General features: G+C 36.0%; 1 protein-coding gene across 2 annotated transcripts in view; it reads left to right on the top strand.

Moving 5' to 3' along the window:
* XPO4 (exportin 4) overlaps positions 1-13,657 on the top strand; it is a 123,981-nt gene that overhangs the window by 50,598 nt on the left and 59,726 nt on the right. For both annotated transcript variants that reach the window (XM_044249399.1, XM_044249400.1), the window contains exon 6: positions 161-314. In XM_044249399.1, the coding sequence (XP_044105334.1) occupies positions 161-314 (154 nt within the window). The remainder of the gene's footprint in view (positions 1-160; positions 315-13,657) is intronic.

Below are 13,657 nucleotides of genomic sequence, written 5' to 3'. Positions count from 1 at the left end.
TAAATTATGAGCAGGCCTGAAAATGGAAAATGTTCTTAAAGAGGTAATGTTTTTCCCTGAAAATTTTAAGGTTTTTGTTTATTTCATTTTATGGTTCTTAAATGGTATACATTTTGAATAAGCTTTTGATTGAAAAATACATGTGATTTATTTATTATAGGAAGAAGACCTTCGACAGATCTTCATGTTAACGGTTGAAGTTCTTCAGGAGTTCAGCAGGCGGGAAAACCTCAATGCTCAGATGTCTTCGGTATTTCAGCGTTACCTTGCACTCGCCAATCAAGTCTTGAGCTGGAACTTTCTTCCTCCAAATTATATCCTTTTAACAACTGAAGAGTTTATTTGTGGTAATTTTCATAGATGACTTAATTTTGGCTAAAAGACTTCATCTCTGTAGATTTGTAAAGCATGTTGTTGAAAAAAAATGAGCTTTTTTAGAAATGGAATTAATTTTTTTTTTCATTTTCCAGTACACAGTGCAGTAGACTACTTAGAGGTTTCAAAATTTCATTTATAACTTTGTAGAAGAGAGTCAAATAAATGGAAACATTTAGTGGTTAAGGGTGTTATTGCTAACTAAGGAATAGCAGTGTTCCTTAGGAAGGAAAAGGAAGAAGGTGGGAAGCAAATTTTTGTCAAGAAACTGAATCATTTCCTCCATCTAACGTGATTACATTGGATTTTTTTGGCTGACTTTCCTTAAGTCTAATTTGGCATTCTCTAATTTGATCTTTATGGATGCAGATGTAAATATTAAGGTAGTGGTATGTTTATTCTGTGAAGACCTTTTTTAATGTAAAAATATTAAACTTTTATTTCTAGATAGTTATGAATAATACAAAATAAGTTTAAATGGGTTATGTTGTATGTACGTGTGTGCTTTTTTAAAAATCAGTTACTGAAGTTGAAAAATTTGTATTTCTGAGTTTAAGGTTTATGATTTGCTTTCTAGAACATTTGCTGCCTATTGATAGATTGAAAGCAGTAATAGCTGGTGTCTCTTCATCTTTATCATAATTGAATCAGACAAATCTAGGTTCAGTTCTTAGTTGATGTTAAGCAAATTACTTAACATCACTGAGACTTGGTTTTTCCAGATATTAAATGGGGATATGGAATTGTTGAGTGAATTGAATGTAGCAATACACTTAAAACACTCAGGAGTTAGCTAGCATTTATTGAGCTTTAATAGTTTACTTAAATGAAGACGCTCATCAGCTGTCTGTGTTATGCTCCTTTTTCTTGACCTAATATATAAGAAATTTAATTTAACTTCTACATGTCTTTAATAAGTCTTTTCTTGGGGGCCTGAGTATGGGGGGTTAGGGAATCTATTAAGGAGAAAAAGACAAAATGAGAAGCATATAGGAAATACATATTCACCCATACCAGAAATTTAAGATGAGACTCATCTTTATTCCAACAGAGCCAACAGTTGCTACATTCATATACTAGAAATTACCTACTGTTTTTGGCTGGTAAAATTGTGGGATTTTAAAGGGGCTAAGTGGGGTTAGGTACAACATTATCTTCTATTTTCAAGTTAATACACTTCTGTAGAAAACTAACTGAAATGCTATATAGGGTATTGAGTCTCTGACTCAGACCTTGAGTTCTCCAGTTTTCTTTCCTCAAGGCAGACATGGTCAACTACTGCTCTGTAGGGCAGAGCTTACAGGGATATTAATCACTTTCTGCTTTTATCCGTGTTCTCTAATCATTTTTCTACTCATTATTAATTTTATATCTTCAGTACATTCTTTTTGGTTGTTAAAAGGCACATATTTTCTTAGGTTTACTTTTTTAAAAATTTCCCCTATGAGTGTTGCAATATAATTTTTGCTCCAGTTTTTGTTAGTAAAAAGAAAGATGTTGAAAACTTTGAGACAGATTTAAAAAGTAGCAGGCCATATGGAGCTATCAAAACATTAATTATATATGTAGGGAAAATCAACAAAAGTTACACTGCATATATTGGAGCCAATTTAAAAATTCTGTTTTAGGGAGAAAAGTAGTTGGCTGAAGAGTGACTGTTTTGTAAAGGGAAGCAGTGCTGTGGGAGTTTGGAAACAAAGTTTGTCTAAAGATACACACATAAAATATTTTCATAAAGTATTTAGATAAAGCTTTGGAAAACCTGTCATCTGAAAATAATAAGCACAACTACAATGTTCCCAAAGGAAATAATTCCTTGTTTAAAGAAAAGTAGGTCTTAATTTTGACCTTCAGATATTCTACTTCACGACATACAGATAAATTCATATCTGATCAGAGATGTTTGCATAGTAGCCATTTGTTGGCCACTTGAACTCGAGTCCAGTATCCCTTCCTGTAAGTGGATTAGCTTTAAATGTAGGAAAAAGAGCATGGCAATGGAGTTAAACTAAGCTACATTTTTAGTGCTAATTAAGGGATCAGTTTCAAGGAACCCAATTCTAATATAATTTCTAATCTTGGCTATTCCTTGGTAATCGATTTAATCATTGGGAAGGGAACTGGGTAATTATTTAGCTTTGTACCTTGAAGAGGACCTACAGATGAAATTTAAATAGTTAATATAAAATGGTTGGCTTTTTAAAAAATGATTTATCTTTTAAGGTAGAAGAATAGGTAGTAGACCTTGTAAAGTGTATATTTTGTATCAAATATATTCTATCATTTAGAATGGTATCATGTTAAATGAGGCCTATGTTAAATTGCCAGTATCAGTCTCTATTCATAATTTTTTGTAATGTGCTTTTCTCTTTTGCGTCTTTTTATTTTGATGTAATTCTAAACATACAGAGATACTGCAAGAGTAATTCAAATAATTGGCATATGTCCTAATACCAAGATTCACCAGTTGAGAACATTTTGTCCCTTTATTTTTCTTTTTATTTCTTTCTGTTTCTACATAAGCATAATTTTCTGTTGTAAGAATATACCACATTTCTATGTAATCATGGATCAGTTGATTGATAGTTGAGTTGTTTCAGCTTTTTGGTTATTATGAATAATGCTGCTGCTATGAACATTCATTATAAGTTCATGTTTGGACTTATATTTTCATTTTTCTGGGATACCTGGGGGGTAGAATTGCTGGATCATATGGAAACTCTGTGTTTAATCTTTTTTTTTTTTTTAAGATTTTATTTATTTATTTGACAAACAGATCACAAGTAGGCAGAGAGGCAGGCAGAAAGAGAGGGGGGAGGCAGGCTCCCCGTTGAGCAGAGAGCCCAATGCGTGGCTCGATCCCAGGACCCTAAAATCATGACCTGAGCTGAAGGCAGAGGCTTAACCCACTGAGCCACCAAGGCGCCCCTCTGTTTAATCTTTTGAGGAGTTGCCAAGCTGTTTGCTAAAGTGGCTGTACAATTTCACATTCCCACCGACATTATATGAGGTTTCCAATTTCTCCACATCCTGGTCAACACTTGTTATTTGTCTGTTTATAGCTATCCCATTTCATACGAAGTGGTATTTCATTGTGATTTTGATTTGCATTACCCTGATGGTTAATGTATTAAAACATCTTTTTATGTGATTGTGGGCCATTTGTGTATCTACTTTGGAAAAAATGCCTATTGAAGTCCTTGTCTGTTTTTTAATTGGTTTATTTGTATGTTTAAAATTTGAATTGTAATGGTTCTTTATATATTCTGGATACAGGTCCCTTAACAGATACATGATGTTCAGATATCTCCTCCGTTTCTCAGAGCCGTATTTTATTTTTTACGATATCCTTTGAAACACAAGTTTTGAATTTTGATGATGTCCAGTTTATTTATTTTTTTCTTTTATTGTCATATCTCATAGCCCAATCCAAGGTCATGAAGATTTTTGCTGGTGTCTTCTTCTAAGACTGGCTTCTTACATACAGACTCTTCATATTGAATTACATACAGACCCTTCATATTAAAGACTTTGATCCATTTTGAATTAAGTTTTATGTATGATATGAGAAAGCGATCAGGCTTATTCTTTTGCGTGTGGATATCCAGGTATCCCAACAGATAACTGACCATTTATTAGAAAGATAGAAGAGTCTGGGGGAGTAGGAAGTACCTGAGATATGTCATGGTGGTGAATGATGACAATATCTATTAATATGTAACTTAATTGCCCTAACATGAATTTTTAACTTGGAATGCCAAAAGGATTGATAGGAGAAATTATTCATATCAATCTGTAAGGTTAAATATGCATGCTTAACTTCTAAATTTGTATTTACATAGATATTTGTTGATAAAGGAAATGATTGTAGACCAAAATATGTATTAGATTGCCTGGAAGGAAATTTTGTATAGTCGGCTGCTGAAGCTTTTGGAGATTTCTTAGAGAAGTATGTAAATTTTGACTATAAAAATGTTATCTTGAAAGCCAGTTGAGGCTAACTCAGCAGTGGAGCTAGGATATTCAGAGAGGTATTAATGAAAAGAATATACTAATTGAATATTTAGATATTTATTCATATTTAAGAGTATACAATAATTTATTTTGCAGTGATCTTAGGTCAAGATTAATGTACATACATAGAGTTTCACTGAAGAAATCATAACTCTACAGCAGTGGCTCTTAGTTGGGGTGATTTTGCACAGTTGGGACATTCGGCAATGCCTGGAGATGTATTTGGTTATCACTTCTAGGAGAGTGTTACTGGCAGCTGGTGGGTAGAGGCCAGAGTTACTCCTAGACATCTGCAGTGCACAGGACAGCTCCCACAGGAAGCAGTTACTGTGCTCAAAATGTGATCAGTAGTGATCCCTACAAAAACATTTATGTGAATGTACTTAGCAGTATTATTTATAATAGGCAAAAAGTAGAAATGACCCAAGTAGCCATCAACTGATGAATGGATATATGTGGTTTACCCACATTATAGACTACTATTTAACAACAAAAAAGGAATGCCGATATTGATATATGCAGCAGCATGGATACAGCTTGGAAACAACATACATCTTAAGTGAAGGAAATCATTCACAAAAAACCACATGTGCAATTCCAGAGTAGGCAGACCTATGGAAACGAAGATTAGTGGTTATCTAGAGCTGGGACGGTTGGAAGGAAACAGGAAGTGATGGTTTAAGTGGATAGGGCTTCTTTCTGGATGATGAGAATGTTCTAAAATTATATCATGGTGATGGTTGCATAACTGAATATACTAAAAACCACAGCAATAGTAAAAAACAGGAAGCAAAAGAGATTGAGCAGGACAGTTCAGACAAGCAGAGAGAATAGCTAGGCAAGGGAGTCTGGGAAGCAAAGATAGAACAGTGTTTTAAAAAGTAAAGGTTGTAGACATGCTCTGTTACTGATAAGGAAGATGTAAATTAGGTGTCAGGGCGCAGATAGTCATGTGGAGATCTGTTTATTTGAGTACCAGGTGGGTGGGGTATTGCCCAAAAGCCATTTCGGTGATTGACTAGTGATTGGTAATTGAGGTAGAAAGTGTAGGTATTGAGCGTCTGGGTGGCTCAGTGGGTTAAAGCCTCTGCCTTCAGCTCAGGTCATGGTCTGAGGGTCCTGGGATCGAGTCCCGCATTGGACTCCCTGCTCATCGGGGAGCCTGCTTCCCCCTCCACTCTCTGACTGCCTCTCTACCTACTTGTGATCTCTGTCTTTCAAATTAAAAAAAAAAAAAAACTTAAAAAAAAAAAGTGTAGGTACTTCTTGGACCATGAACTGTGAGAAATGGAGTGACAGTTTGAGACAGTTGAAGGTTTGGTTTTGTTTTGTACTTGATGCTTTGGAGAGATGAACCTGTTTATTACAATACCAAGGGGAAGAAATAAGAATTGAAGCAAGAAAATACAACATCGTAGTGCTAGTGAGGCCAATGATAGGAATGTTTAGATAGCCCAACCTGCAACTGAGGTAGTGAGGAAAATAATAAGGTGGAGGATCTATGGCATGCCTACCATCATGATCCGAGATTCTTAGCCATTAAATGCTGGTTTGATCAGCTTTGTCCAGGTTTGCTCAAAAGTAGAGGAGTAAAAGTGGTAGAAATCAGCATATGATGAAATTTTTAAGAGAGAGAGAGAGAGAGAGTGTGTGTGTGTGTGTGTGTGTGTGTCTGAAAAAATGTATAAGCCATTGTCAAGTTTCTTCTTCGGTCCTTTTTTGTTTTTTGTTTTTTCCCCAAACTATTCTCTGTTTATACCTGATATTTTCACTTTAAAAGAAATTCTGGCACACCTGGGTGGCTCAGTGGGTTAAAGCCTCTGCCTTCAGCTTAGGTCATGATCTCAGGGTCCTGGGATCGAGCCCTGAATCGGGCTCTCTGCTCAGCAGGGAGCCTGCTTCCCTCTCACTCTCTGCCTTGCCACTCAGCCTACTTGTGATCTTTGTCTGCCAAATAAATAAAGAAATAAACTCTTAAAAAAAAAAAGGTCAGTCTGTATATTCATTAATCAGTGTATGAAGTAGTTTATTATCCTTCCAGGGGTATTTCTGTTTTACAAGGAATGTATCTAGGAGAATCAGCAAGAAGAATTTCTGACTTCAGGCTATTGGAAGGGAAGGTTATGTTGAGAATTATCCCTCAGTCCTAGGTCATAATTGAGTCTCCTGAATTACATGTTAACCTATACTATAATATTTTGAAAAATATTAGTAGTTGAACTTATAAACTTGGTAGTTCTTATGTCTGTCTTCTTGCCTGTGACATCCTGTTATTACCCCATTATACATAACTATAGTTACTTAGAACCATGATAGCCAGTAGAGCTTTTGGCTATAGGAGAAAGTTAACTTTCTCAGAAAGCAACTGCTTTTCTGATGTCAGCCTACACGTGATTAGAGAGCAAACAAGGGAAGGTCTGGGCCACTAAGTTGTTTGCTACTGTGAGAGCAAGGCTGTGCAGTTTTACTTTCTCTTTCTAACCCCACAGATTTTTCACTCACTCCTTTTTATAGTTTAAAACCATGCAGGAGGAAAGGAGTAATGGAATGAGCATTAGAAAAAGGTCTCCCAAGAGGAACCTTAACTTCTGCATTTTTAAAAAAATATTTTATTTATTTGACAGAAATCACAAGTAGGCAGAGAGGCAGGCAGAGAGAAAGAGGGGGAAGCAGGCTCCCCGCCAAGCAGAGAGCCCGATGCGGGGCTCGATCTCAGGGCTCTGAGATCACGGCCTGAGCCGAAGGCAGAGGCTTAACCCACTGAGCCACCCAGGTGCCCCAACTTCTGCATTTTTAATCTTAATTTATCTTAATTGCTTAGTAATTTCAGGCCATAGGCAACTTGAAAGTTGAATCTTACATGCCAGGAGCAGTGTCCTTTGGTGCCCCTTCGGCACAGTAAGTAACATCATTTATGTAGGTGTCTGTTGGACAGACCTTACTTAATTATTTTAAATGCTGTATTTCTCACTAGAAAATTTCCTTTAAAATTATGTATTTATAAAGAAATATATCCATTGAGTTCTAAATTCCATGAACTAGCTGGGTTATCAGTTCAATAAATTCTTTATTTTATTTATTTATTTGACAGAGAGAGAGATAGAGAAAGAGCCCAAGCAAGGGGAGTGTGAGAGGGAGAAGCGGGTTTCCTGCTGAGCAGGGAGCCCCATGTGTGGGGCTTGATCCCAGGATGCTGGGATCATGACCTGAGCTGAAGGCAGATGCTTAACGGCTGAGCCACCCAGGCACCCCAGTAAATTCTACGAATGCCGCTACTTACAAGGTAGTCTGGGATGTACTCTGAAGCATGGAGTTTAAGATTATATTGTTTGCAAAATGATGTTGTTGGGAAGATGGTAAAAGAGTTGCCCACTAAAGTACTTGTTTTTCCCATGTATTTTAAGTGAATAGTGAATACTCAAATTACAATTATGTGGAGAGTTTTGGTTTATTAATATCTAATGTGAATTCTTGAAGGCCATTCTATACATTTTAATTTTGATGGCAGGATTTTTTTGTTCATATCAGACAGCATTAAAACTATGTGGATTTAATCTTTTTATTGGTTAAAGCAACTTTGCTTTTGTCATGGGTAGAACTGTACTTCCTACCCTGGTCGGTTGTCTTTAGCAGATTTTGGTCATTATTTGGACTGGGGAAAAGTGTGCAAATGTGTTACCATTAGTGCAAAATCATTGTTCTACTGACAGTAGGCTGGTAGCGTGATCTTTATAGATAAAGATTATATATACAGCTGCCCACCCTAGACAGTTCTTGTGATAGATCAGACAGTGTTATTAACATTGTGGCCCCACACCTTAGCCCGAGTTGGATTTTTAAATTTCATGAAAGAGGGAATGACACCTTTTCTCTGTCTTCACATCAGTGTTGGTTGACTAGCCTAGCCCTGTAGTAGGATGGGTAAGCAACCAACATACTGGAATAGAATACAAAAGAGGGCTTGATAGCCTGAAAGTTCTCTGACCTAATCACCAAAACATATATCCACACCTAAATGTGTAGCATTGAACTCCATGAAAGTAATGGAAATGTCATCTAATTGGGGTAAACTTCACTTACTGTATCTTTTGAATTTTTAATATTTGGTTTTCTATTTTTTAATCGATTTAGGGTAGTAAATATTTCTCATTATACATCAGGTTTCCTTCTCAAAGAAGGAGGAAGTGGAGAATCATCCTATATGGAAGACTTTGATTTTACTTAACATTTTAAGTCATCTAAAATGTCTGCTTGATGCATTATATCTTTTCATTAAAATGGTTGTGTTCTTAATTGAGGATTCATGTTCAAAAATTTATGTTTGACATTGATAAACAACAGATACATGTTGACATAGTTTAAACTTTGAATTAAGAAATACTATGATATTTTTAAAGGCAGTGCGATATAATTCACAAACCATACAAGCCACATATTTATTTATTTATTTATTTATTTTTAAGAAAGAGAGAGGGTAGGGAGAGAAGATTTCAGGAAGCCTCCATGCCTAGCATGGAGCCTGATGCAGGCTCAGTCTCATAACCCTGAGATCATGACCTGAGCCAAGATCAAGAGTCCGATACTTAACTGACTGAGTCACCTGGGTGCCCCACAAGTCACACATTTAAAATGTAAAATTAAATTTTTTGCTTAAAGTTTACTCAAGAGCTGTACAACAATTACCACCATTGATTTTAAGGAATATTTATCATCCCAAAAGAAACCCCATACCTTTTTAACATTCCCACCTCTACTCCCCCCCCACCTCCACCCCATTTCAATGGCAACTACTAACCCATTTTCTATCTCTATAGATTTTTGTATTCTGAATTTTTTTAAAAAAGATTTTATTTATTTATTTGACAGAGATCACAAGTAGGCAGAGAGGCAGGCAGAGAGAGAGGCAGAAGCAGGCTCCCTGCTGAGCAGAGAGCCCGATGTGGGGCTTGATCCCAGGACTCTGGGATCATGACCTGAGCCGAAGGCAGAGGCTTTAACCCACTGAGCCACCAGGTACCCCTGGATGTTTTGGAATCATGCAGTATGTGTTTTTTTTTGTTTTTTGTTTTTGTGGGTTTTTGTTGTTTTGGTCACTTTTATGCGGTATGTTCTTGAGGTTTATTCATGTAGCATGTTTTGACATTCCGTTCCCTTTTTTTTTTTTTTTGCCAAGTAATATTCCACTGTGTGGATAATACCATGTTTTATTTCTCGGTTCATCTGATCAGTTGATGGTCATTTGAGTTCTTTCCATTTATTTATTTATTTAAGATTTCATTTTTTTCATTTGATATAGAGATCATGAGAGAGAGCATGAGCAGGGGGGAAGGGCGGGAGAAGCAGATTCCCTGCTGAGCTGGGAGCCTGATGCAGGGGCTTGATCGCAGGGCCCCAGGATCATGACCCAAGCCGAAGGTAGATGCTTAACCAACTTAGCCACCCAGGTACATCGGTTCTTTCCATTTTTTAAAACCAATTTTCGGTATAGAATAATGCTGCTGTGAACATCTTTGTACAAGTTTTTCCTTACTTGCGGATTTGTGTTCCCATTTTTCTAGGGTGTATCTGTGGGAATGGATTTCTGGGTCAATATGGTAACTATATATTTAACATTTTGAGAACTGTCAGAGTGTTTTCCACAGTACCTGCAGTATTTTTGATTAACATTGTGATGTACAAGTATCCCATTTTGTTTGCATTCTCACCAACACTTACCTGGTTTTTCTTCTTGTTGTTTATAAACCATCCTGTTTCATACAAAGTGGTATCTCATTGTGACTTAGATTTGCTTTACCCTAATGGTAAATGCTATTGAGCATCATTTTATGTGGTTACTGACCATTTTTGTATCTTCTTTAGAGAAATGACTGTTGAGGTCCCTTGTCCATTTTTATTTATGGTTTATTATTTTAATTTTTTTAAAAAATATTTATGTGAGAGAGAGAGTGCATGAAAGAGCACAAATGGGGTGGGGGAGAAGGGCAGAAGGAGAAGGAGAAGCAGACTCCCACTGAGCAAGGAGCCCGACATAGGGCTTGATCCCAGGACCCTGAGATCATGACCTGAGTCATGGACAGAGGCTGAACTGACTTAGCTACCCAGGCACCCCTTCCTTGTCGGTTTTTAAATTGAGTTGTCTTTTTAAAATTTTGGGGTTGTAAGAGTCATGTATATATTATAAATATATAAAATAAATCCCTTGTCAGATAAATGATTTTCAAATATTTTCTGCCATTATCTGAGTTGTCTTTTTATTTTACTGATAATGGCCTATAAAACATAGAAATTTTTTATTTTTTTCTTTTTTTTGTGCTTCTGATATATTTAGAAGATTATTTTGCATGACCAAGGTCAGAAAGATTTTTTTAAAACTGACTTTTTTAGAGCAATTTTAGATTCATAGGACTGTTGAGCAGAAGGTACAGAAATTTCCTGTATCCTCCCTTTCCCCACACATGCATAGTCTTCCATTATCAATATCCCCTTCAGAGTTGTGCTTTTGTTATTATTGGTGAACCTACAAGTAACACATCATAATCACTCAAAGTCCATGGTTAAATTAGAGTTCACTCTTGGTGTTCTGTGAATTTTGACTATTATAGCGTGTATCCACCAATCCTTTTTGTTCCAGCTGCTCATCCCTACCTCTCCCTGAACCCTTGTCAGCCACTGATTGTCTTACCATCTCAGTAGTTTCTCCTTTTCCAGAATGTCATGTAATTGGAATTGTATAATATGTGACCTTTTCAGATTGACTTTCAGTTAGTAATGTGCATTGAAGATTCCATGTCTCTTCATTGCTTGATAGCTTATTTCTTTATTATTGAATAATATTATGTTGTCTGGATGATGGTTTACTTACCCATTCACCTACCAAAGGACATCTTGCTGCTTCTAAGTTCTAGCAGTTATGATTATACAGCTGTGTGCATTTTTTGTGTTGACACAAATATTCAACTTCTTTAGGTAAGTACCCAGGAGTATAATTGCTAGATCACATGGTAAGAGTAGGTTTAGTTTTTTAAGAAACTGCCAAACTGACCTTCAAAATGGCTGCATTGTGCATCCCCACTGGCAGTGAATGCATGTTCTTTCAGCTCCACATTCTTATTAGCATTTGGTGGTGTTGTCAGTGTTCAGATTTTGGCTGATCTAGTAGGTGTGTAGAGGTATCTTATTGTTTTAATTTGCATTTCCCTGATGACATAATGATGTAGAGCATCTTTTCATGTGCTTACTGCCGTCTGTGTATCTTTGGTGAGGTATCTGTTAAGGTCTTTGGCCCATTTTTTAACTGGGTTGTTTGTTTTCTTATTGTGGAACTTTAAGAGTTTGTATATTTTGGATAATAGTCTTTTACCAGAAATATCTTTTGCAAATACATTTTACTGGTGTTTGTCTTATTTTGTTAATATTGTCCTTCACAGAGCAGAAGTTTTTAATTTTAATGAAATTCAGTTTATCAGTTCGTTCCATCATGGGTCATGGCTTTGGTATTACATCTAAAAAAATCATTGTTGAATCTGTCATCTGGAACATCTAGAACATCTAGATGTTCTTCTGTATTCTAGGAATTTTAGTTTTTTGTTTTACGTTTAAATCTGGTTATTTTGAGTTAATTTTTGTTAGGAGTATAAAGTCTGTCTAGGTTCTTTTTTTTTTTGCATTGGATGTACAGTTGTGCAGGCACTATTTTTGGAAAGACTGTCTTTATTCTGTTGTATTACCTTTGCTCCTTAATCAAAGATTACTGGATTACATTTATGTAGGTCTGTTTCTGGTCTCCTTTATTTTGTTTCTTTGATCTGATTTGTCCATTTTTCTCTCCATTACCACCCTGTCTGGATTATTGTGGTATCATAGTAAGTTAGTGTCAGTACTGTCACTTTGTTCTTGTTCTTAAGGCCACGAAGATTTAGTTTTATATTTTTTCTGAGTTTTATGGTTTTTTCAGCCCATATGGTTAGGTTGGTCATATATTAGGTCTATCATCATTTTAAGTTAGTTTTTGTATGTGGTATAAGGTAGAGAGCCAGCTTCATTTTTTACATGTTGAATATCCTCACAGGAACAATAACATGTTCCTAGACCATTTGTTGAAAAAGATATTTTCCAGTTGAATTGTCTTGTCTCCACTACCCCCCATTCTGTGTAAAGTTAAAATGTGACTTCTCAATTCTGTTCCCTTGGTTTCTATGTCTGTTTCTTTGCCAGTGCCAGACTGTCTTGATTATTATTGTAGCTTTGTAGTAAGTTTTGAAATCAGGAAGTGTGAGTCCTTCAGCTTTGTTCTTTTTTTTTTTTTTGAAGATTATTTTGTTTTCTCTGTGTCCCTTGTGTTTCCATATGAAAAATAGAATTAGCTTATCAATTTCTGCAGAAAAGGCAGCTGGGATTTTGATAGATACTGTGTTGAATCTGTAGATTAGTTTGGGGAGTATTGCCATGTTTAATAGTGTTAAATTTCCTGATCCATGAACATGGGATATCCTTCCATTTATTTAGATCTTTAATTTCTTCTCACAATGTTTTATAGTTTTCAGAGTAGGAGGTTTGGAATTCTCTTGTTAAATTTGTTTCTGATGTTTTATTCTTTTTAATTTAGTTGTAAATGGAGTTGATTTTAAAATTATTTTCATATTCATTGCTAGTATATAGAAATAGATTTTTTAAAAGATTTTTTAATTTGAGAGAGAAAATGAGAGAGAGAAATCATGAGCGGGGAGGGTCAGAAGGAGAAGCAGACTCCCCACCAAGTAGGGAGCCCAGTGTGGGACTTGATCCCAGGACTCTGGGATCATGACCTGAGCCAAAGTTGCTTAACCAACTGAGCCATCCAGGTTCCCTGGAAATACATTTTTAATGTTAATCTTATACCATGTAATGTTGCTGAATTTACCATTTAATGTTACTGAATTTACTGACACAAATAGTATTTTTAGTGGATTAAAATTTTTTGTATATGGGATGTCATTTGTAAACCATTATCTTTATTAAGGACTTATTATATGTAGGTTTTATATGTGTAGAAAATAATTCATCAAAGTATCCTCCACCTCAGACCTAGGTGGAACAACATATACAGACAGCTCCTGGGCTTTGGTAGATGTTAGAATCACTCCTTGGCCCAGTGAGCTGGTTACTTACTGAATGTGCCCCAGTCTCACCTTGTTGAAGGAGACTGAGATGAAATCTACCTGCTTTCATTCTGCTTCAAATCACTGCTGTCTAAAGAAAGTGTCCCTTGTTCCATGATTCTCTGGTCATA

This window comes from Neovison vison, chromosome 5 (genome assembly GCF_020171115.1).
Source record: "Neovison vison isolate M4711 chromosome 5, ASM_NN_V1, whole genome shotgun sequence".
In the NCBI taxonomy this organism is placed as follows: Eukaryota; Metazoa; Chordata; class Mammalia; order Carnivora; family Mustelidae; genus Neogale; species Neogale vison.
The sequence above is the reverse complement of the archived record's forward strand: the minus strand, read 5'-3'. Positions and strand labels throughout refer to the sequence as shown.